General features: G+C 44.5%; 1 protein-coding gene across 5 annotated transcripts in view; it reads right to left on the bottom strand.

Moving 5' to 3' along the window:
• MAP3K4 (mitogen-activated protein kinase kinase kinase 4) overlaps positions 1-21,559 on the bottom strand; it is a 107,505-nt gene extending 85,946 nt beyond the window's left edge. For all 5 annotated transcript variants that reach the window (XR_011258723.1, XR_011258724.1, XM_069598868.1 and 2 more), the window contains exon 1: positions 20,770-21,559. Coding sequence is in view for 3 of the 5 variants with exons in the window: in XM_069598868.1 (XP_069454969.1) it covers positions 20,770-20,891 (122 nt within the window). In the remaining 2 variants the exon portion in view is untranslated. The remainder of the gene's footprint in view (positions 1-20,769) is intronic.
• Between the last annotated feature and the right edge of the window lie 1,553 nt (positions 21,560-23,112).

Raw genomic sequence — 23,112 nt, 5'->3', positions numbered from 1 at the left:
TAATGTCTCTGCTTTTGAATCTGCTATATAGGTTGGTCATAACTTTTCTTCCAAGGAGCAAGCATCTTTAAATTTCATCTCTGCAGTTACCATCCGCAGTGATTCTGGAGCCCAAGAAAATAGTCTCTCACTGGTTCCAGCATTTCCCCATCTATTTGCCACGAAGTGATGGGACCAGATGCCATGATCTTCGTTTTTTGTATGTTGACTTTTAAGGCAGTTTTTTTCATTCTCCTCTTTCACTTTCATCAAGGGGCTCTTTAGTTCCTCTTTGCTTTCTGCCATAAGGGTGGTATCATCTGCATATCTGAGGTTATTGATATTTTTCCTGGCAATCCTGATTGCAGCCTGTGCTTCATACAGCCCAGCGTTTCTCATGATGTACTCTGCATATAAGTTAAATAAGCGGGGTGGCAATACACAGCCTTGACGTACTCCTTTCCCAATTTGGAACCAGTCTGCTGTTCCATGTCCAGTTCTAACTGTTGCTTCCTGACCTGCCTACAGATTTCTCAGGAGGCAGGTAAGGTAATCTGGTATTCTCACCTCTTTAAGAATTTTCCAGTTTGTTGTGATCCACACAATCAAAGGCTTTGGCATAGTCAATAAAGCAGAAATAGATGTTTTTCTGGAACTCTCCTGCTTTTTTGATGATCCAATGGATGTTGACAATTTGATCTCTGGTTCCTCTGCCTTTTCTAAATCCAGCTTAAACATGTGGACGTTCTCAGTTCATGTACTGTTGAAGCCTTATTTGGGGAATTTTGAGCATTACTTTGCTAGCGTGTGAGATGAGCGTAATTGTGCAGCAGTTTGAATATTCTTTGGCATTACCTTTCTTTGGGATTGGAATGAAAACTGATCTTTTCCAGTCCTGTGGCCACTGCTGAGTTTTCCAAATGTGCTGGCATATTGAGTACAACACTTTCACAGCATCATCTTTTAGGATTTGAAATAGCTCAACTGGGATTTCATCACCTCCACTAGCTTTGTTTGTAGTGATGCTTCCTAAGGCCCACTTTACTTCACATTCCAGGATGTCTGGCTCTAGGTGAGTGATCACACCATTGTGGTTATCTGGATCATTAGATCTTTTTTGTATAGCTCTGTGTATTCTTGCCACCTCTTCTTAACATCTGCTTCTGTTAGGTCCATACCATTTCTGTCCTTTACTGTACTCATCTTTGCATGAAATGTTCCCTTGGATTCTCTAATTTCTTGAGGAGATCTCTAGTCTTTCCCCTTCTACCGTTTTCCTCTATTTCTTTGCACTGATCACTGAAGAAGGCTTTTTTATCTCTCCTTGCTATTCTTTGGAACTCTGCATTCAGATAGGTTTATCTTTCCTTTTCTCCTTTGCCTATAGCTTAACTACACACAAAGTGCTTCAAGAACAGTTCCTCATTATGTTGTGAAGGAAAACTACGCAGCATACCAGCAGACAGGATCTAGCCTGGAGATCCCTTAGGGTGATAACAAGGAAGACATCTCCAAAGAAGGATGGCTGGAGGCACTGACCAGGAGAGGGAGGGGGAAAGCGGCCAAGACAGAAGAGCCCACAGCTCCTCCGAGAAAGCCACAGGCCACGCGAGCCTGGGCTGAGGGCAAAGCAAGCAAAGCACACAAAGGAGCCAGCAGGCATCAGACCTAACAGAAAGGCGCAGCTGCAGAGGGCACTAAACAGGGGCAAGGCAGGGGTGAACCTACCTTTTTCTTCAAAATATTTCCCACGTCTCCTTACACGAGCAGACAGGCACCAAGATACACCCATTTTTCTAACACTACTTTGACTTTTCCACACATAAAGCTCAACTATTCAGTTTTAAAGTCAACCTAAACAGCTATTCTGTCTACACTAGTCGAACAAACAAGAACAGTTCACCTGCAAGGAGTCAATAGAGAAAAAAACAATTGTTCACTTGAGAGGCACGATGCCTGTAGGAGTCGTGAAATTCTTAAAAATGGCAAGTTAACAGCTAAGAAATAAAACACTATGCAACATCAAAGATGCACTTAGAGATAAACAAAAAGTCTGTCTTGTGAAAAATATAACTACCTTCTAATTAAGAACGATGTAAACTGGGAGAAAACTTTTATTGGATCTAAAAACTTTTAGAAAAAAGCTATTTCTAATTTTATAGCTCCCTTCACTAAGGAGAACATAATTGGTAACTGTGGTTGAATACGTAGGCTAATGTGAAATTTGCTGGAAATGTGAGGCCTGAAGTCCAGTGTATTCCAAAGATAAATACCACTCACAGTTTCAGAAAGGAAACCGATTTCACAGTGTGTAATTACATGCAACATGTATGAAATATAGGGAATGTAAAAAATAAAGTATCAGAACTATGTTATTATACTTTGTGTCTCAATTGTGGGGACTACGAGTCCCCTGAAACTGAATGTAGATTTTAATTTACACGCATTTTTGGAGTCAAGAGTCCATAGTTTTATCAGATTGTCAGATGGAGTCTCTCACCCAAAAGGGTTAAGATGCACTGACCTAGACAATATTTACCAAACATTTAGCAGGGTTCTTCTTTCAAAATGTCTCATTCCGACATATATTAGACAGACACTCAAAGGATAAAGGTATCAGATGCATTAACGAATTCAAATCAGTATTTGAGCTACAAGGGTGCTTCCACATTAGGTAAGAACAATGCCTTCCCGACCACACAAGCCGGCTTTGCACAAAGCTGACTTTTAAATCACATACATGTCAAGAAGTTAACCAAATAAGGCAACGGTTTTCAATCTTTTGTGACGCTCTGTTGTTTTCTGTTTAGAAGGACACTATTCTCCATATTCCTTGTAAAAGCGGTCAATTAAAATAAATTAACATTAAACTGAATAGCACAGTTAATTTAGGAATAATTAGAGAAATCCTTAAACGGTTCATAATCAAGGCTACAACTGAATACAATAAAGCCAAAGCCTTTGCGAGGTAAAATTAAGCAAATATGGAACACAATGATTTGGTGAAAGAGATAAATGGAGAATGTTCCACATAATACAGTAACAGAAATGTGAAAGCAGAAGAAAAAAATATTACAAGAGTAGTCATTTATAAGGCTGACACACAAGACTAGAGACCACGGAAGAACAAGGGATTTAATAAGTGATTTTCCAGTGATAGCTTTGTGTTTACCTTTCTTGGGGTTCAAGGGACTGTTTGGATCTATAGGCTTGCAGTGTCTGTTCATTTTAAGCCATATTTCTTAAAATCTTTTTTCTGGTTTTCCTCTTCCAAGAGCTCCACTCACAGATCGGCTGAGTGCTGGACAGGATCGCCTGTCGGGGCTGTTCTACACGGTTTTTCTGGCCTGTGCACTCCCTGGACTGAACTGTGCGTGCTTTCTATTGCTATGTTCACAAGTCCATTTTTTTTTCCCCACAGTGCCTGTGTGTAAGTTGATCAGTTGTTCAGTCCAGTAGCCTGTCAGGCTCCTCTGTCCATGGTATTTTCCAGGCAAGAAAACTGGAGTGCGTCGTCATTTCCTTCTCCAGGAGATCTTCCAACCCAGGGACTGAACTCGCATCTCTGGCACCCTTTGCACTGGCAGGCTGTTTCTTTACGGCCACGTTTTTCTTGTGTCTACTCTGTTGATGATCCCACCCAATATATTTGTCATTTCAGATACTGTATTTTTTCATCTTCAGACGGTCAATTTGAGGGTTTTTTAATGTCTTCTATTTTTTCTTCAGTGTTCATGTTCTCATTTAAATACCTGAACATAATTCAATAATAAAAAGACAAGCCAATTAAAAATGGACAAAGGATCTGAATACATAGTTCTCCAAAGAAGATATACAAAGGGCCAACAAGCATCTGAAAAGATGCTTACCATCACTAGGAAAATGCACATCCCAACCATGAGACAGGACTTTACATCCAAAAGGATGGCTATCCCCAAAGAGGCAGATAATAATAAGCATGAGCAAGGATGTGAGCAAATCAAAACTCTCATACACAGCTGGTGGGAATGTCAAACGGTACAGCCAAGTTGAAAAATCTATGATCCAGCAGTTAGACTCCTAAGTATATATGCAAGAAAAATGAAAACATATGTCCAGACAAACACCTCTATACATATTTGAACACTTTCAGCGTCACTACTTAAAACACTCAGAAGGTGGAAACAAGCTGATGTCTATCAAGTGATGAGTGGAAAAGCAGAGCGCAATATTGACACACGCATTCAGGGACCGCTATTCAGCCAAAGAAAGGAATGAAGGACTGGTACATCGTACAAGAGGAATAAAAACTTGCTAACATCAGGTTAAATGAAAGAAGTCAGTCCTAACAGACCACATATCACATGATTCGATTTGTATGACATGCTCAGAACAGAGACAAAAGTAGATTAATGGTCACTTAGGACTGGGAGGCATGAGGCTTGCAGACAGAAGCAGCTAACAGGCACAGGGGATCTTCCCGAGGTGATCACAGTGTTCTAAAATTGACCTGGTGATGGCTACACCTATCTTTGCACACACTAAAACAACTGATTTCTACTTTAAATGGGTGGATTGTATGATACATGAATTGTATCTCAATAAGGGGAAAAATGGGCTTCCCTGGTGACTCAGCTGGTAAAGAATCCATCCGCCTGCAATGTGGGAGACCTGGGTTCGATCCCTGAGTTGGGGAAGATCCTCTGGAGAAGAGAAAGGCTACCCACTCCAGTATTCTGGCCTGGAGAATTCCATGGACTGTATAGTCCATGGGGTCGCAAAGAGTCGAACATAACTGAGCGACTTTCACTTTCAAGGGGAGAAATATCAATAACCTCAGATATGCAGGTGATACCACACTAGCAGCAGAGAGAAACTAAAGAGCCTCTTGATGACGGTGAAAGAGGAGAGTGAAAAAGCTGGCTTAAAACTCAACATGCAAAAAAGGAAGATCATGGCCTCCAGTCCCATCACTTCATGGCAAAAAATGGGGAAACAACAGAAAGTGTCAGACTTTATTTTCTTGGGCTCCAAAATCACTGCAGATGGTGACTGCGGCCATGAAATTAAAAGACGCTTGCTCCTTGGAAGAAAATCTATGACAATCCTAGACATGATACTAAAAAGCAGAAACATCACTTTGCCGACAAAGGTTGAGTCAAAGCTATGCTTTTTCCAGTAGTCACGTACAATTGTGAGAGATGGACCATAAAGAAGGCAGAGCACCTAAGAAGTGATGCTTTCAAACTGTGGTGCTAGAAAACACTCTTGACAGTCCCCTGGACTAACAGGAGATCAAACCAGTCCATCCTAAAGGAAATCAGTCCCAAACATTCACTGGAAGGACTGATGCTGAAGCTGGAGCTCCACTAGTTTGACCACCTGATGAGAAGGGCCGACTCACTGGAAAAGACCCTGATGCTGGGAAAGATGTGACGGCAGGGGGAAGGTGGCAACAGAGGATGAGATGGCTGGATGGCACCACCGATTCAGTGCACGTGAGTTTGAGCAAACTCGGGGAGATGGTGAAGCACAGGAGAGTCTGATGTGGTGCAGTCTATGGGTGTTGCAAAGAGTCAGATACGACTGAGCGACTGAACCACAAAGGGTGTTTTACTTTTTTTTCCAAAGGGACACCTCAATATGAACCGGGGACAAGCAGGATGTGAACAGAACACAACCTTACTTTTCCTAAAACAAAGGAATGGGGATCTTATGATAGGTTCTAGGTCAGCTCTCGCTCAGAGAGCAATTCCAAGAGGAGCGCTCTTCCCAGGTATGTAAGATGCAGAACCTAGAGATGCAGAGAGGAGTCGACATCCTGCATAAGGAGTCTGAAAGAAAGGACACGCCTGTGTCTTTTATCCACACGTTCTCAGGAAACCAGAACACAAAGAGAGTACAAAGGAAGAGGTGCCAAGAATCAGTAAAACTATTAAAGTCTTGCCAGTGAGAATTCATTGAATTAACTCTTATTCCATCAACAGATACTTATTCAGTAATACTAGGCACATGGCTATTAGAACAAGATTTACAGTGATGTAAAAATACAGAAACCAGTATTATAAGCTCTTTTATAGCTTATGGTGCTTTTTCCCCACAAAATATCATACAAAATGGTACTTACTGCATTCTTCCAGAAAAATGGATCTGAAATTACTTTCCCTTAATGACATGTGTTGGTCTTCCTAGCTTTAAAGAAATGGAAGGAAGCTAAAAAGAAAATATTTAACTATGTGAACATTTAAAAATATAAAAAATAACAACAGTCATTTAAAAAGTTAAACTGGAGAAAAAAAAAACACCGTCCTTAATTTATAAAAGATTCATTAAAACTGGAAAGAAAAATCCTGATACCAACAGGAAAATAATGAAAAAATACAAAAAAAGATAGTTCACAAAATAAACTTAATTACCAATAAAACATGAAAGTAGCTCCACCTATTTTTAGTTACCAGACACTCTAAACAAGATAGCTCTTTCTGGGCTATATAAATTAGCAAAGGCTTTAAAAAATCCTCAAAACTAGAAAGCTCATAAGTTAAGCACTATTTGTGGCCTATACATTTTTATAATATTTCAGAAGAAAATATTTAACGATAGATATTCAGTTCAGTTCAGTTGCTCAGTCGTCTCCGACTCTTTGCGACCCCATGAATCGCAGCATGCCAGGCCTCCCTGTTCATCACCATCTCCAGGAGTTCAATCAGACTCACGTCCATTGAGTCAGTGATGCCATCCAGTCATCTCATCCTCTGTAGTCCCCTTCTCCTCCTGTCCCCAATCCCTCCCAGCATCACAGTCTTTTCCAATGAGTCAACTCTTCACATGAGGTGGCCAAAGTACTGGAGTTTCAGCTTTAGCATCATTCCTTCCAAAGAAACCCCAGGGCTGATCTCCTTCAGAATGGACTGGTTGGATCTCCTTGCAGTCCAAGGAACTCTCAAGAGTCTTCTCCAATACCACACTTCAAACACATCAATTCTTCAGCGCTCAACCTTCTTCACAGTCCAACTCTCACATCCATACATGACTACTGGAAAAACCATAGCCTTAACTAGACGGACCTTAGTCGGCAAAGTAATGTCTCTGCTTTTGAATATACTATCTAGGTTGGTCATAACATTTCTTCCAAGGAGTAAGCGTCTTTTAATTTCATGGCTGCAGTTACCATCTGCAGTGATTTTGGAGCCCCCAAAAATAAAGTCTGACACTGTTTCTACTGTTCCCCCATCTATTTTCCATGAAGTGATGGGACCAGATGCCATGATCTTTGTTTTCTGAATGTTGAGCTTTAAGCCAACTTTTCCACTCTTCTCTTTCACTTTCATCAAGAGGCTTTTTAGCTCCTCTTCACTTTCTGCCATAAGGGTGGTGTCATCTGCATACCTGAGGTTATTGATATTTCTCCCGACAATCTTGATTCCAGCTTATGTTTCTTCCAGTCCAGCATTTCTCATGATGTACTCTGCATAGACGTTAAATAAGCAGGGTGACAATATACAGCCTTGACGTACTCCTTTTCCTATTTGGAACCAATCTGCTGTTCCATGTCCAGTTCTAACTGTTGCTTCCTGACCTGCATACAGATTTCTCAAGAGGCAGGTTAGGTGGTCTGGTATTCCCATCTCTTTCAGAATTTTCCACAGTTTATTGGGATCCACACAGTCAAAGGCTTTGGCATAGTCAAGAAAGCAGAAATACACGTTTTTCTGGAACTCTCTTGCTTTTTCCATGATCCAGCGGATATTGGCAATTTGATCTCTGGTTCCTCTGCCTTTTCTAAAACCAGCTTGAACATCAGGGAGTTCACGGTTCACGTATTGCTGAAGTCTGGTTTGGAGAATTTTGAGCATTACTTTACTAGCGTGTGATATGAGTGCAATTGTGCAGTAGTTTGAGCATTCTTTTGCATTGCCTTTCAACTCTTAAATATGTTCAAACTCCTTTCTAATTCTGCATTCAGAAAATGATTTCACAAAAGCCCCCAGAAGAGCCAACAGAGCTGTGTTATCAGGAGGTTCACTATAGTGCTCTCTGGAACAGAAAGAAACTGGTAATAACTTAAATGGTTTATGGCAGAACCACAAAATGGAATGAGAGAGCCAGTTTTAAATGATGGTTAAATCTTGTTACTAAGATGGCAAATGCTCACAGTATGTTCGGACAACATATCATGCCCACCTCTGCCGAGAGGGACCTCCGATCACCCCTGTATAGTTTACTTGGGAATTATTCATTTTTGTGAGATCTCTTATTGCTACAGCAAACCATTATTTAAATCATTCATCACATCCTTTCACATTTATGACTAAAGAGACCGTACATAAAACAGAGGACCACAGGCTCTGAAGTATAATGAAGCTGAATGAGCCCTGAGTCCAGGGATTCTGAACTCACATTGACACGTCTCTTAAAGACTCACTTTCTCCATCTGAAAAATATACTTCTAGTTTGCAGACTCATTACAGAAAACATGTGATACTACTTGAATGATGGCACACAGGCAGATGGCAGATCCAAGTTTATTACCATTTCCACGGCAAATCATGAATTATAAAGTTTCCACTTACCTTATCTCTCTCAACTAGATTATAAATTCCCTGAAGACAGGGCATGTTTTATGTTACACTCCTACACAATACAAGTATTACCGGCCTAGGGGAGTGAGAGGAGAAGGCGATGGCACCCTACTCCAGGACTCTTGCCTGGAAAATCCCATGGACGGAGGAGCCTGGTAGGCTGCAGTCCATGGGGTCGCGAAGAGTCGGACACGACTGAGCGACTTCACTTTCCCTTTTCACTTTCATGCACTAGAGAAGGCAACGGCACCCCATTCCAGTATTCTTGCCTGGAGAATCCCAGGGACAGCAGAGCCTGGTGGGCTGCCGTCCATGGGGTCGCACAGAGTCAGATACGACTGAAGCGACTTAGCAGCAGGGGAGTGAGAGAACACTGCAGGAGAAAAGAAACGAAAAGGGCAGCTGATGCCCAGAAACCAGTCCACTCACAGGCGAGAAGCTCCCAGAGACCAGTCCACTCACAGGCGAGAAGCTCCCAGAGACCAGTCCACTCACAGGCGAGAAGCTCCCAGAGACCAGTCCACTCACAGGCGAGAAGCTGAGAAAGACGTCATGTTTGGGAATGGGAAAATGTTCATTGTGAGTGGAGACTAAATCCTAAGATGCAAGTGTCTCCCGGGGTCTATTCGGCCTGGTAGTAGTGGTTTAGTCACTAAGTCATCTCTGACTTTTTGCGACCCCAAGAACTGTAACCCACCAGGCTCCTCTGACCATGGGATTCTCCAGGCAAGAATACTGGAATGGGTTGCCATTTCCTTCTCCAGGGGATCTTCCCGACCCAGGGACTGAACTCCAGTCTCCTCCATTAGCCGACAGGTTCTTTACCACTGACCCACCAGGGAAGCCTGCACCTCAGGTTAAAAGGAGTCTCAAATTTAGCTACCTCTGAGTGGCAACTCTGTGCAGGGATATATTGACAGGTCTTCTCACAAAGTGACTTGAATTGAAATTCAGGGCCTCCCTCATTGTAGCCAAATCTGAGTCTGGGGAGTTGTCCACCTCAGAAAGCTTCCTGCATCAGGGCTTGGGCCAGAGGAGATGGGAGTTGTTAATTCCTGGGCACAGAGTCTCCTTTCAAAGACGAACAGTTCTAGAGACTTGCCACACAACAGCCTGAATGAATATACTTAAACACTACCGAGCTGAACACTTAGAAATGATTACAATGGTGGGGGAAAAAAAGGCAAAAACAAAAACAACCCTCCCCAAAACCCTGAGTGAATAAAATACACTGTGACACATTTACACAATGAAATACTTTAAAGCAACAAAAATACAGTAGCTCAGAATCCACCTGCAATGCAGGAGACCCTGGTTCCACTCCTGTGTCAGGAAGACCCCCTGGAGAAGGGATAGGCTACCCAATCCAGTATTCTTCGGCTTCCCTGATGGCTCAGACCGTAAAGAATCTGTCTGCAATGCGGGAGACCTGGGTTCAATCCCTGGGTTGGAAAGATCCCCTGGAGAAGGACATGGCAACCCACTCAGGTATTCTTGCCTAGAGGATCCCATGGACAGAGGAGTTGGCAGGCTACAGTCAGACACAATGTCACAAAGAGTCAGACACGACTGAGTGACTGAGCACAGCACAGCACCCAGAAAACACAGATGACTCTCACGAACATCACGTCTCTTGAAAGATGTAAAACGTTGCTAGGTGTCAGGGCGATGAGGAGAGGAGGGGCAGCGGCCGGGCAGAAGGGGTCTGTAGGTGCCACTCTCTTCACAGAGCTCATCTCCACAAGCACATTCACTTCTAGATGCCAAATCCTGCTACACGTGTCATATGTATCAAACGTCTGCCTTACACAATATAAAAACAAACACTGCACAAAAATATAAATTAAAAAAAAAAATCTGAAGGAACCTAATTGGTCACTAGCCTCTCTTTCTCTTTTATCCTTGTATTATCAAATTCTGCCAACAGCCTATATAGTTGCCTCTATTTTATCTAAAATTCAATATGCAAAATTCTGTACTTAGGAACAGATTATACCTAACATAAATATATGCATACTCTTTAGTAATGCGATTCCATTTCCAGGATTTTATTCTAATAAAGTATCTTGGGTATAGACAAAGACTGAGCCCAAAAGAGCATTCATAATATTGCTGCTTATAACAGCAAAATAAATGGAAACACCTCAAAAAGCCAGACAAGAGACTGGTTAGATTAACTGAGGTCACAAGCACTTCTGGGAACAGAGCCGTGCCGGAACCCTTGAGGGGAGTCAGGCGGCAGCAACAGGGGTTGCCCCTGGCAGACCAAGACCACGCCAAGCTCCCTGTAGTAAGGATCGCCGCGTCCTTCTCTTAAGTTTTCTATCACCCACAGAGAGGGGCTTCTTTCACTGAGCTGCTTCCTCGAGAGCAGGGCATCAGCTCCAGGCCATGGTGCTTGTCTCCTGCCAAGAAGGGCCACCTCTGGGCCTGAGGAGGACTCTCCCATGTACTTTCAGGGACAGGCTCCCGATGGCCTGTTTAAACCACTCTGAGATCATACCAGTGGGTTGAGTCAGGACTGACAGAACTGTTGAGAAAGTAATTCAAAAGCAATTAAATTACAGCATACTGATAAATAAGGAATAGTGCTTGTTATTAAATAGTTTACAACATGGGAAAGTGTTCATGATATGCTAGCTACTAATGGTGGCTCAGATGGTAAAGAATCTACCTGCCATCCAGGAGACCTGGGTTTGACCCCTGGGCTGGGAAGATCCCCTGGAAAAGGGAAGGGCGACCCACTCCAGTATTCTTGCCTGGAGAATCCCATGGACAGAGGAGCCTGGTGGGCTACACACAGTCCACAGGGTCGCAGAGAGTCACACACACCTAAGCAACTAAGCACGCCAAGATAAACTGTATGGAGGAAGAACTCACACGTATAAACTTATATGTGTAAATCTCTCTCTCTCACACACACACACACACACACACAGATAAGACATAAAGCCCAGGAAAGAAACAGGCCAAAATGTTAACGGTGACTATTTTTAGACAGTAGGATTATGACTATTCTCTTCTTTATACTTCTCAGACTTTTCTACAATTGACATGTGTTGCTTTTATAATCAGAGATTTCTAACTGATTAAGAAAAGTAATCTCACTAACTTTTCTAAGGCAATAACAGCTAGACCAATCTGGAAAGCAATACTTTTAAACATAATGCACAACATTTTAAAAAATGAAAACAGTACTAACCTAAGTCGTAAAGACATGTCAAGTTAAACCAAAAAACTAAAAAGAAGTTCTAGAGAAAAAAGACTGAGCTATACCTAACGACCTAAAGGAGTCATTCAACCTACAGTATTACACTTCTGATTTTAGTAGAGTGATTTATGATCCTTGGGTCAGAATTCTAAATACCTTTGGGAATGATATGCAAAATAATTATAGCTGAAGCAAAGGAGGGAATTTGGAAAAGCCGGGTCCCCAAATCCTCGTTTATGACTTCCACAGACACAGAAAAACAAATGTTTCTTGGATAAAGATTATTCCAACTGTTTTAAAATGTATGTAGACTCAAAGCATACTTGATGGCCTTTTATGAAAATTAATTACAATGGACTTCCCCCCCTTATCACTTTAAAAGAAAAAAATTAAAAGAAGAAAAGAAATGTAATAATGATAGCTAAAAATTACTGGGTACTTTTTGTAAAAGGTGATTGGCTCATCTAATTTAGTAACAACCTAGGAAGTAGGTGCTATTATTATCTGCTTTTCAAATAAGGAAACCGAGTCAGAAAGAAGTTAAATAATTCCCCAGTATTTAACAGGCTGGTACTCAGAAGGTACGATTCAAAGCCTGTCTGTCTAGACTAACACGCACTCACTCTAGTACCAACACCCATGTGCTCTCCCCGCTATAGCCACAGCCTCCTCCCCCCAAAAAGAGGGACCATTGATCATTATGGCACTACGCCAGGAACGGGGGCCCGAGAGTGAGCCAACCAACCATGCCTCTGCCCTTCTGGAGTCTGATGTCTACTGAGGCCGACAGACGGTAAAAACACATTCACACAAATGGATAATCACCAATGCTGAGACACTAGACTGTGGCAGAAAACCACGGAGACCAGGAAGACTTTTAACAGAAGGACTTGGTCTAACCGATGCCTCAAGAGGCCAACAATCCCGTCTGCAATGCAGGAGACACAGGAGACCTGGGTTCGATCCCTGGGTTGGGAAGATCCCCTGGAGAAAGAAATGGCAACCCACTCCAGTTTTCTCGCCTGGAAAATCTCAGAGAGGCAGAGGAGTCCGGCAGGCTACACTTCAAAGGGTCACAAAGAGTCGGACAGGCCTGGGCAGGCACACAGGCACTGGTGAAAGGGTACAAGGTCAAGGAAAGCCTGACCCTGAGGTGAGCAATGCCTCAGAGAAGACCAGGAACAGAAGGAAGACTTAACTGGGTAGAGATAACACCCCAGGTCATCATTTTCTTAAAAATATGCTTCACTGCAGTGAAAACTGCTGTACCCTAACGCGCACGCACGCGCACACACACACACACAGAATATGCTTCACTGCAGTGAAAACTGCTGTACCCTAACGCACGCACGCACGCACGCACGCACGCACACACACACACCAGGAGAGAATGAGTTTCTTTTTTACCTTTCCTTGAAGACTACTCCATTGGAAAATAAATAAATATTAGTGTTTCAGAGAAAAATGAACAAATTATCTAAAGTATTCATATATTCCAATCCCAATATTACTCCAAAATTTATACTAAATTTTAAACTCATCTTTACAAGTCTTATGTTTAAGGATAACCAACCAAGAGAACGACCTTGGGAGACAAAGATTAAGATGCATTCTTATTCTTGCCCGTGGGAAACAACACTGTTTTCAAGGAAGAAAACAGCCAGATCCTAATCATGCCTGGCTTCTTCAAAATGCCTTTAGATCATTTAGTGGGCAAACACTGTGCTGTTCTCCTGACTCAATCTCAAGGGACAAGGTATAACAGCATCTTCCCTTAATTTCGGTGGAGCCATGCTTTTCAAAGTGAAGAGTCACAACCCACTTGTGGATGATAAAATCAATTTAATGAGTCATGATGAACAGTCTTTTTTAACAGAAGAGAACAAAAACAAGAGTTACTGGAGTATATTGTACAAGGCCAAGAGCTGTTCCATAAATTTTTATTTCAGTTACACAGCATCCACACGCTGTTGTAAAATATATTTCCTCCTACAGGTCACAACTGCAGCCAGAATTTCAGTATCACCACCCCAAGACAGAAATTACAATCTTACCGCCACCTCGGCCTAAAGACGAGTACTGGAAAGAAGAACGAGATCTCTAAAAAGGCCTGAGCACTGGCTGCTCTTTATTCTGGGTGCCTGAAAGACTGAAGGAACGTTTCATGGGGTAAAAAAAGTTGTGTACAGTGGGTTTGGGGGCGATTTCAGGGTAGGGTTTGTTTGTTTCTTTTTTTTTTTTTTTTTGCCCTTTTTCCCTAAAATTCCTTCATCACTGTTCCATCCTGTAAAGTCCAGTTAATCCAGAAAACACGGTATTCCACTGTGTTTGGTGTGCAGGTTTGAGCTGAACAGCACCTTGAGCTTTGGACCTGAAAGGGAGCACAGCATGACAGAAGGAAAGGGGAGCAAGAGCCGGAGACCTCGCGGAAGCCGCAGCCTCTCCGGGCTAGCCTTCCCACCTCTGAAGCAAGGGGCGCTGCCCAGATGATCCCCAAGCTCCCTTCGGGCTCTAACCTCCTGAAAGTCTACAAGCAATGCAAAGCGAGACTAAACGCACACTAGAGTCCCACCATCTGTAAGACTTGCAATAAAACACTAAGTGCTCAATTCCGCACTGGAATAAGAACTAAACACTTAAACATTCAAAACACTAACTCTAACCACTTAGTGAGAAAACCAAGTTACACCTACATTTTTATGTTCCCACATAAAAAGACTTCAGAATGTTTAATGGTACAATAAAAATAACGCATGTATTCAATTTTCTTCCAAAATATTTCTGAAAGACTAAAAAGGTTGACAATTTGTTAATTTTACATCTCTAAACTAGCTGTCCTCTAATAAGCCCTGTTCAGAACATTCTACAGGTCAGCAGTATCCTCAAATAGCCTGCTCATATACAAAAAGGAAAAAAAAAAAAGTTCCACTGAAAACAAAGTTTAGTAGCCACTTTTTTCCACAGAAGCCTTAGTTCTTCTGAAATTATGCTGAAATGAACTCCACTTATAAAATGCTTTTAAAAGAATGCCTAATATATTCTTAATAGCTTTCCCTGCTCCCTTATAAACATTTGGCATCCACATGATCCATGAGACTACCAAGTCTATCAATGTCTGCAAAATACACCCAATGATCTTAGAGGTCAAACACAAATTTTCATACTGCCTATGCCATTAGTACTTAAAGAAAATCAACTGGATACAGTCAGCTCAGATAGTTCATATATTCAAAATTCTTAAAAAGAAAATTTAAATTAATTTAAAGTCTGGCAACAGCACTCCCTTTGTATAGCAAATAGAATCTCATCAATTTCAATGTTAGGGACAATGCAAAGTAGAGAGACTTAAAATTCTAAATGTACAATAGGTTAGGTTTTCTTTTTATTGTAAAATAAAAGCATGAAACATTCCTTATGAAAAATTTTAGAAAAAAGTAGCATGTATCCGTTCGACCTATTTTCTAAACACATACACACTTTTTTGTTTTAATAGGATCACACCAAGTATAAGGGTTTTAATTCAAATTATTAACAGTTTAAACAAAAATAAAGGGATTTATTATTTCACATGTTGAGTCGAGAAAAATGGGAATGAATGTAGCAGAAGCAAACAGTGGCCAATGACTTCTCTTGGTTACTGTCTGAAACCACACTGCTTCTCTCTGTGAGATGGTGACTAGAGTCCCAGGGAGCTACCTCTAGGCTCAGGACTGCACAGGATACGTTTCAGTTACTATAAAGCGCTTTTCTGTCCTCCGGCTCCCATCTGAAAGATCCTAAGAAAGAGCTCCAGGGGCCTCGCCCTCCTCAAGTGCCACCCCTACAGCCAGGCAAGTGGAGAACAAGGGCAGCTCCGTCTCTGCCACGGGGTCACGAGAGGGGCGGCCACACGGGGAGGCCAGACAGGGCAGACAGGCCGAGCTGGCGGGGCAATGCGTGTGACCCGAGCAGACACCTCACGGGCTGGCTGCCAAACCCCGCGCATGGGGCTGTGTGCTCTGCCCTCTCAGCGAGCACAGCGGTGGCTATGGATAAACCAGAAGTGCCCAGGGAATCTTTTTAACAACAGGTCCCACTGGTGTGTAGACTTATCTAGGAGGAATCAGATCACAAGCATTTGCCCATCTCACTGAATACACCTTAAAAGCATGGTTTTTTTAGTAATAGCTACACAGAATTTTTTTATGTGGGTCTAAGTTTTTTACATTTAATTTTATGACTTAAATCCAGAAAAACCACATGCCATCATGATCTTTTTTGAACACAACACTCACAAGAGACAAAAAGCATTTTAGGAAAGCACCAACAATCACCAACATCTTTGCCACACCTTTTCAGAAACCAGCCAAAGGACTCTTTGTGGGGGGGCGGTGTCAGAGGAGTGGATTATGGGAGGGGGGAGTGGAGAAGGTAGGTGATCCTCTGAGGCTTACCATTAGCAAAAATCTACCACTGACGGTTTTTTAAAACCGCTGTCTTTAAGGGACAAGGATACAATATACCTCAAAGTAAAGCAGGAAAAGCAAGGTTTGTCATGATCTAATTAAAGGAAGATTAAAGGTTAAAAATAAACACACTATAACTTAACCAACTGAGGGAAGTTAGTGATCAATGAGTCCCCTGGACTGCAATGAGATCAAACCAGTCAATTCTAAAGGATATCAACCCTGAATATTCATGCTGATGCTGAATCTCCAATACTTTGGCCACCTGATGTGAAGAGCCGACTCACTGGAAAAGACCCTAATGCTGGGAAAGATTGAAGGCAGGAGGAGAAGGGGACGACAGAGGATGAGATGGTCGGATAGCATCACCGACTCAATGAACGTGAGTTTAGCAAACTCCAGGAGACAGTGGAGCACAGAGGAGCCTGGCGTGCTGCAGTCCATGGGGTCGCAGGGTCAGACACAACTCAGTGACTGAATAACAAGTGACCGATGGGGGGAAATAAGCAGCGCGTGTGAAGTCTAGGGAAACGAAAGCCTGAGAGTAAGACTGTCACACGCCTCTCATCCTGGGAGCAGGGGGTATGCCCGACAGGGGTGCAAGCCAACATCAGTCTAAGATCATTCCACTAATCTCCCTTGCTGACATCACGCTGACCAATCAATCTCAACTCTACTTTGGCAAGAGGGTACACTGACCCACCAGCCACAGAAGAAGCCAAGTGCGAGCTGAAGCTCCATGCCTGGACCTTGCTTATCTTATCCTGCCAGGGAATGCCACCTTTTAAAGACCCACAGCAGGGACTTCCCCGGTGGTCCAGTGGTTTAAGAATCTGCCCTGCAATGCAGGGAACATGGGTTCAACCCCTGATCTGGGAAGATTCCACATGACTTGGGGCAACTAAGCCTATGCACCGCAAGTTCTGAGCCCGAGCTCTAGAACCCGAGAGCTGCAACTGCTAAAGCCCGAGAGCCTAGAGTCTGTGCTTCACAATGAGAGAAGCCACCACAGTGAGAAGGCCAAGCACTAGAGAAAGCCCAACATGCAGCGACGAAGACCCAGCACAGCCAAAAATAAAATAATTAAAAAAAAAAACAAAAACATAAAGACCCACAGCAGTCCCTGGCCAAACTCCCTTTCTAACATCTCCTCCACTCCTTAAAGAAATCATTTCCAATGGCCTACCCGCTGGTGGCATCAAAGTGTCTTTAGAAAGAATACAAACCACCTGGTCAAACGAGAAGGCTGAACAACAGACTGCTATGAGTGAAAAAGGATAATCTCTGAGGAATGAGGAATTATGAAGTAACAGGAAGTTATTAAGGCAAATGCATCCAGTAAGCAACCAAGGCTTTATATACCGGCATTTCAGCAGGGCTCAGAACTAGATTTACAAGATACCCAGAGAACACAGATGAATGAAGCAGAAGCGACTTCTGACAACATAACAATTAAAGGGAACCACAAAGTCCTTCCTGAGAGACAGCCGTCCCCATTTTAGAACATGAAGGGGGAGCTTCTGCATCCCTGGAGCCCTTTGTTAGCTGCTTGTGGTCACTGCTTCTCTGCCCAAAGCCACCCCGGTCAGTGGTTAGCGCCCCCTTAAGGGTCTCACGCCAAGCCCATCACTGATGTGGCCCAGAGAGCCTGCAGCTAAACAAGGTGGGTTCCACCAGGGAGAATACATAGGGAGGGACATCCCATGTCAGGACTGAGACAAGCAGGCTGCAAGGGCACAGTGAGGTAGAGAGACAGGGGTCAAATCACCTAGGAGCGACAGGATAGCCAAGAACTTCTTTTTTAGCAGCGGGACCTATTTTCTTCAAATAAACTTGTAAGAACTATATTACAGTAAATAATAAAGTCACTGGTTTCAAAAAGTTATTTGAAGTAACCTGTACTTTACACAGTCAATAAACAAGAACAATGGGGCTATTTTTAACATAAATATTTTTACGAAAGCTTACAGAAGATAGGCACAGTCTCCAATCAGCTTTTAGCAGCTAAGATCAGTGCTTTTTAAAGTGCCGATTCAAGAAATCACAAAAGTAAACTGTTCCAGATCAGTTTTAATAGCTCTCCTGATAGTTTCAGGATCCTCCTACAACTGACCCAGAAGCTTAAAAAAGAAATTGTTAAGAAATGCTTATTTATTCCTAAGTTTAATCGCTAACAATAACAACTGCTCTATCCTTATCATGAATTATTTATCAAAAACAAGGACAAGAGGCATCCACGAATGACAACAGGCAGTGAGACTCTAAGTGCAAGATCGCCTCTCAACCTGTCTTGTGTTCCCCAGTCATTGCATAACTCTCACGTCAGCAGCCGCTGAGCAGATGTGCTGGGCTGGCACCTGCCACCCTGCAGCCCTGGCCAACGTGTGCAGGCCTGCTTTCCACCAAAGACCTGTGCGTTAGATCAGCCTTCCTGATCAATGACACACCGCCATGAAGGACGTGAACAAAGATGGCAGATGGGGAGCTTCACTCTGGTCTGCCCCCAAACCAGTTAACCTAGTAGCACAAGGCACGATACTGGTCCCCAGTGTGGCCAAGTGTGGCATCCAGCATTATTTGAAAATGCACACCAAGCTTCTCTGAAATGGTTAAAAACACAAACAGCAGAGATTCAAACACACAACTGCAGAAGCCCTGAAACATCTTCTTCTAATGATGTACAGTCAACTGGTCAGAGGTCAGCTCTGCACAGTGAAGAGGTGGTGGTAACAGTGAGGATTCACAGAAGAGCAAATACCAGCTCTATCAAGCAATGTTCTACAGACTTGCTATTGTAAAATGAACTGCGATGTTGCTAAGAAAAATATTTCTAAGATCTGCTTGTTCCGTGCACTGCTGCTCACTTGAAGTTGGATGAAGCCCATTATCCTGACCTATTTCTACTATAACAGAGACAGAGACCTGGCTGAAAACGCAAGGTTTCATCATTAGCGAAAGTCATTTTTAACAGCACACTTTCAATTCTCTCTGTTCCTTTTACTTTTACCTAAGAATGCTCACATCCATTTTTTCCCAGAGTACAGCTGTACAGACTTACAACTTCTGATCTGCTCATTTGTATCATGAAATCACATCTCCTTTTTATGGGGATCAGACACAGGCAAAGTGCAGCCAGACCTGAGCTCAGCACTAGCTGTGAAAGCCTGGATAAAACAATTAACACTGTGCCTCAGTTTCCTCATCTTGAAAAGAGACAGTAATAGGACATACCTATAATGCTGTTGGTCAAGATTAAACAGTTAATATAAGCAAAATAAACGGCACATTTTAAGGGATAAGTGCTCACTATTATTATTTTTAAAGAGAACCTTACAGGGGTCAAAATAATCAAGAATGACTCTACTAACAAATGCACAAACTTCCTGACAAAAGCTCTAAAAATGTTAGCTACATTCCAAAGGACCAAAACGAATTCTCATTGCACCACGTACCATGACTTAGAGAAGCTGTTTCCTAAAAGCTCACCAGAGGATCTCAGGAGTTTGGAATGAAGGAAAATGAAGAACGACTTTCTTCACAGCTTATTAAAAAACAAATCTGTTTGGGCAGACTGGGTCGTAACAGGCACGAATGTGGTTCCTGTATTCGGTTCAAACTACAGCCACCAACTTTTAAAACTTCTTTAAGGAGGAAAAAGGACACTTAACTCCCTTATTCCTGCCAACTACACAGCAAGACAGTTAAGATGCAGGAGCAGATGTGGAAGTTATTTTCCTTACGGGGACAGGGGGCAGCAGTCTGCAAGTTTATACGGGGCGATGCAGAGGACAGGGGGTAAGAGGGCATTTGAATAGACAAACAGAGGCTCGCAAGAGGAGCGGAGTGCTCCAGGGTTATGGTGCGTTTCCGTCTCCCAGTCACTAAAACGGCATAATCATTGCGGAACAGTCTCTAGGGGAACCGAACGCCACATGCACGCTTTGGGTACCAAAGTTCCATCTTAGAGCTTTCCCGCGGGGGTGGTGGTGGGGGAGCCAAGTTGTGCACAAATCGGTCCTTTACTTGATATGCACGTGCGAGCAACCGTCTGCACCGGGCTCCTACCGACGGCCGGGAAAGGCGGGGGGGTACCCTCGGAAAAAGAAAGCAACCTGTTTGCAGAGCTTAAATGCAGTTTCTCAGCAGGCACCCTCGGGGATGGGGGGGGGGGCGGTGGACAAAAACGGACGGCAGGAGAAAGGACACGAGCAGCGTGTATATGCTTCGCGTCCCCCCTGCCTCGGAGAGGGGCGCAGGGGAGGCAGCGTTTTCGCTGGAGACGAGGGTCGCGGCTGCAGCGCGGGGCAGGGGGTGGGGGTCTCCCAGGGCGCCCCCCGCGAGCATGGGAAGCTGCAGCGAGGCCGGCGGGCTGGGCGCTCCGCGGACCCCGCGGCGCCCCGGCCGCGCGACTCGGCCGCCCGGGGTACCGCCCCGGGCTGCGCGCCGGCGGCCCCTTGGATGCTCCTGCAGCACCTGGCGGGAAGCGGAGGACCCCCTAAAAAACACCCCGACACCCCACGCCCCCTCGGGCCAGGGCGCGCCCCGCTCTGGGCGCCGGGCCCGCCGCGCTCACCTCGCCGCCCGGCAGCGCTCGGGCTCGGGCTCTGGCGGCGGAGGCGGCGGCGGCTCCTCCATGGCGGCTGAGGTGACGGCGCAGGCGGGCGGCGGCACCGGCGCGGCGGCGGCTTCTCTCATCCGTGCGCGGGGCCCCGCATGGCCGCGGCGGGCAGCGAGCGGCAGGCGGGCGCGGGGGGCCCGGGGCGCCCCGGGGGTGCGGGAGGGGCTCGGCTCCGCCCCCGCCGCGCTAGCCCGCCGCGGGAGCCGCTCGCGCCGCGGCCATCTTGGAGACGGCGGCCGGCCAGCGCCGGGCTACGGCGGTCGGCGAGGGACACGCTTCCGCGGGCGGCGGGCGGCGCGGGACACGCTTCCCCGGGCGGCGGGCGGCGCGGGACACGCTTCCTCCGGCGGCGGGCGCGGCGGCGGCGCGGGAGGGCGGGAAGGCGGGAGCCCGGGACAGGGCTGCGGGCGCGGGTGGGCCGGTCGGGGTCGCGGCACCGCCGTCTGGCTTCGCGCAGCTGGACAGTGTGCGGCTGGCGGTGAGCGCCGATGCGCCCAGGTGGTCGGTCAGCGTTGGGCGTGCACCCTGCGGAGGGCGGCGCGGCCTCGGCGAGGAGGCGGTTCTAGACCTTCCAGCGCTTTGTAAACTTCAGCAAGGCGATCGTAGCCAAACGGACAGGCCGTCGTCCAGAGACAGGGATGGATGGATGCAACGCTGGTCATTCATGGGCGGGCGCCCGTGCTTTGGGGGTCCTGGGAGCGGTCTAGGGGAGCGCTATGCTTTTGAAAGCGCCGTCTCCAGCACAAGTAAGACTCTGGAAACGCAGAACCTTCAAGTCGCCCCGCTCTCTACAGGGCGGGAAAGAATGCTTATCTAAGCTCCTGACCGCAGAATCACAAGAAGGGAGTATGGGTCTTGCAGACACTCGAGTTGCAGTGCTCCTACACCGAGGGAGAAAGAGATGTTCCAAAGGTTATTTCAGAGTCAAAGTCAACTGTTGAAATTCCACCGCATCTTTTACTCACAGAGCATGTCAGGGTTCACGGTTTTAAGTTGCAAGGCTTGACAAAATAAATGTCCCTAAAGGTGAAGTTCAGACTTAAAAAAAGCATCATCGAAAATTGAGTACATGTCTATTCATTCAAACGCGCTGATGTTCAGAAGCTCATTCGGAGGAGCTTGACTATGTAAGATACACTTACTGATTAAATGTTGGTGAGAAGAGTGGCCAAGATGAAAAATTTTAGATATAATTAAAGGCCAGTTAGCTGTATCACATTCAAAAGTTCATTATATTGTATATACATATTCGTGAATTTCACATGTATATGTGAAATTAGCTATTGTGTACAGTACTTCACAGAAATTTCTCTGTAGTTTTACTTTTTCAGTCTATATCCTCTGTTTTGTCGTTGTTCAGTCACTAAGTCGTGTCTGACTTTGTGACCCCAAGGGCTGCAGCACACCAGGCTCCTCTGTCCTTCACCATCTCTCAGAGTTTGCTCAAACCCATGTCCATTGAGTTGGTGAGGCCATCCAACCGTCTCATCCTTTGTCATCCCTTTCTCCTCCTGCCCTCAGTCTTTCCCAGCATCAGGGTCTTTTCCAGTGTGCTGGCTCTTTGCATCTGGTGGCCAAAGTATTGGAGCTTCAGCTTCAGCCTCAGGCCTTACAATGAATATTCTGGGTTGATTTCCTTCAGGACTGACTGGTTTGATCTCACAGTCCAAGGGATTCTCAAGAGTCTTCTCTAAACCACAGTTCAAAAGCATCAGTTCTTCGGCACTCGAGAGTTGGACCATAGCTTTGGAAAAACCATAGCTTTGACTATACGGACTTATGTCGGCAAAGTGATGTCTCTGCTTTTTAATAATTTTAATTTTAAAATTATTAATGTTCTCTATTAAGATAGTCTATTTTTCTATGACCCGATAGTGCTGAATTTCCAAATTGAAATTCATTGTATTTATGCAACATCATTCATTCAATAAGTACTTATTAAATGCATGTGTGCCAGGAACTAAGCTAGATGCTGGGGGTATAGTGGTAAGCAAAACAAAGTCTTCCTGGTAGAGTTCACTTCCTAGTTGAGTAAGGGGATGGGAACAAGAGACAGAAATAAAAAAATAATAATAATAAGTAAATACTTAGCATATCAGTGATAACTGGCATGGAGAAAAGTAAACTGGGAGGAGCTTGAAGGGGACGATGTTGTTTTACACAGATGGGTCTGAATACAATGACTTGGTATTACAAACTGGGAGACCCGAGGACAGGCCTCAGGCTGTCTTCAGGAATTATTTGTGAACCATGACTGATGCAAAATATTAAAATATCTTTTAAAAAATATTTACTGTT

This window comes from Ovis canadensis, chromosome 8 (assembly GCF_042477335.2).
Source record: "Ovis canadensis isolate MfBH-ARS-UI-01 breed Bighorn chromosome 8, ARS-UI_OviCan_v2, whole genome shotgun sequence".
In the NCBI taxonomy this organism is placed as follows: Eukaryota; Metazoa; Chordata; class Mammalia; order Artiodactyla; family Bovidae; genus Ovis; species Ovis canadensis.
This window is presented reverse-complemented; position numbering and strand designations above follow the sequence as displayed.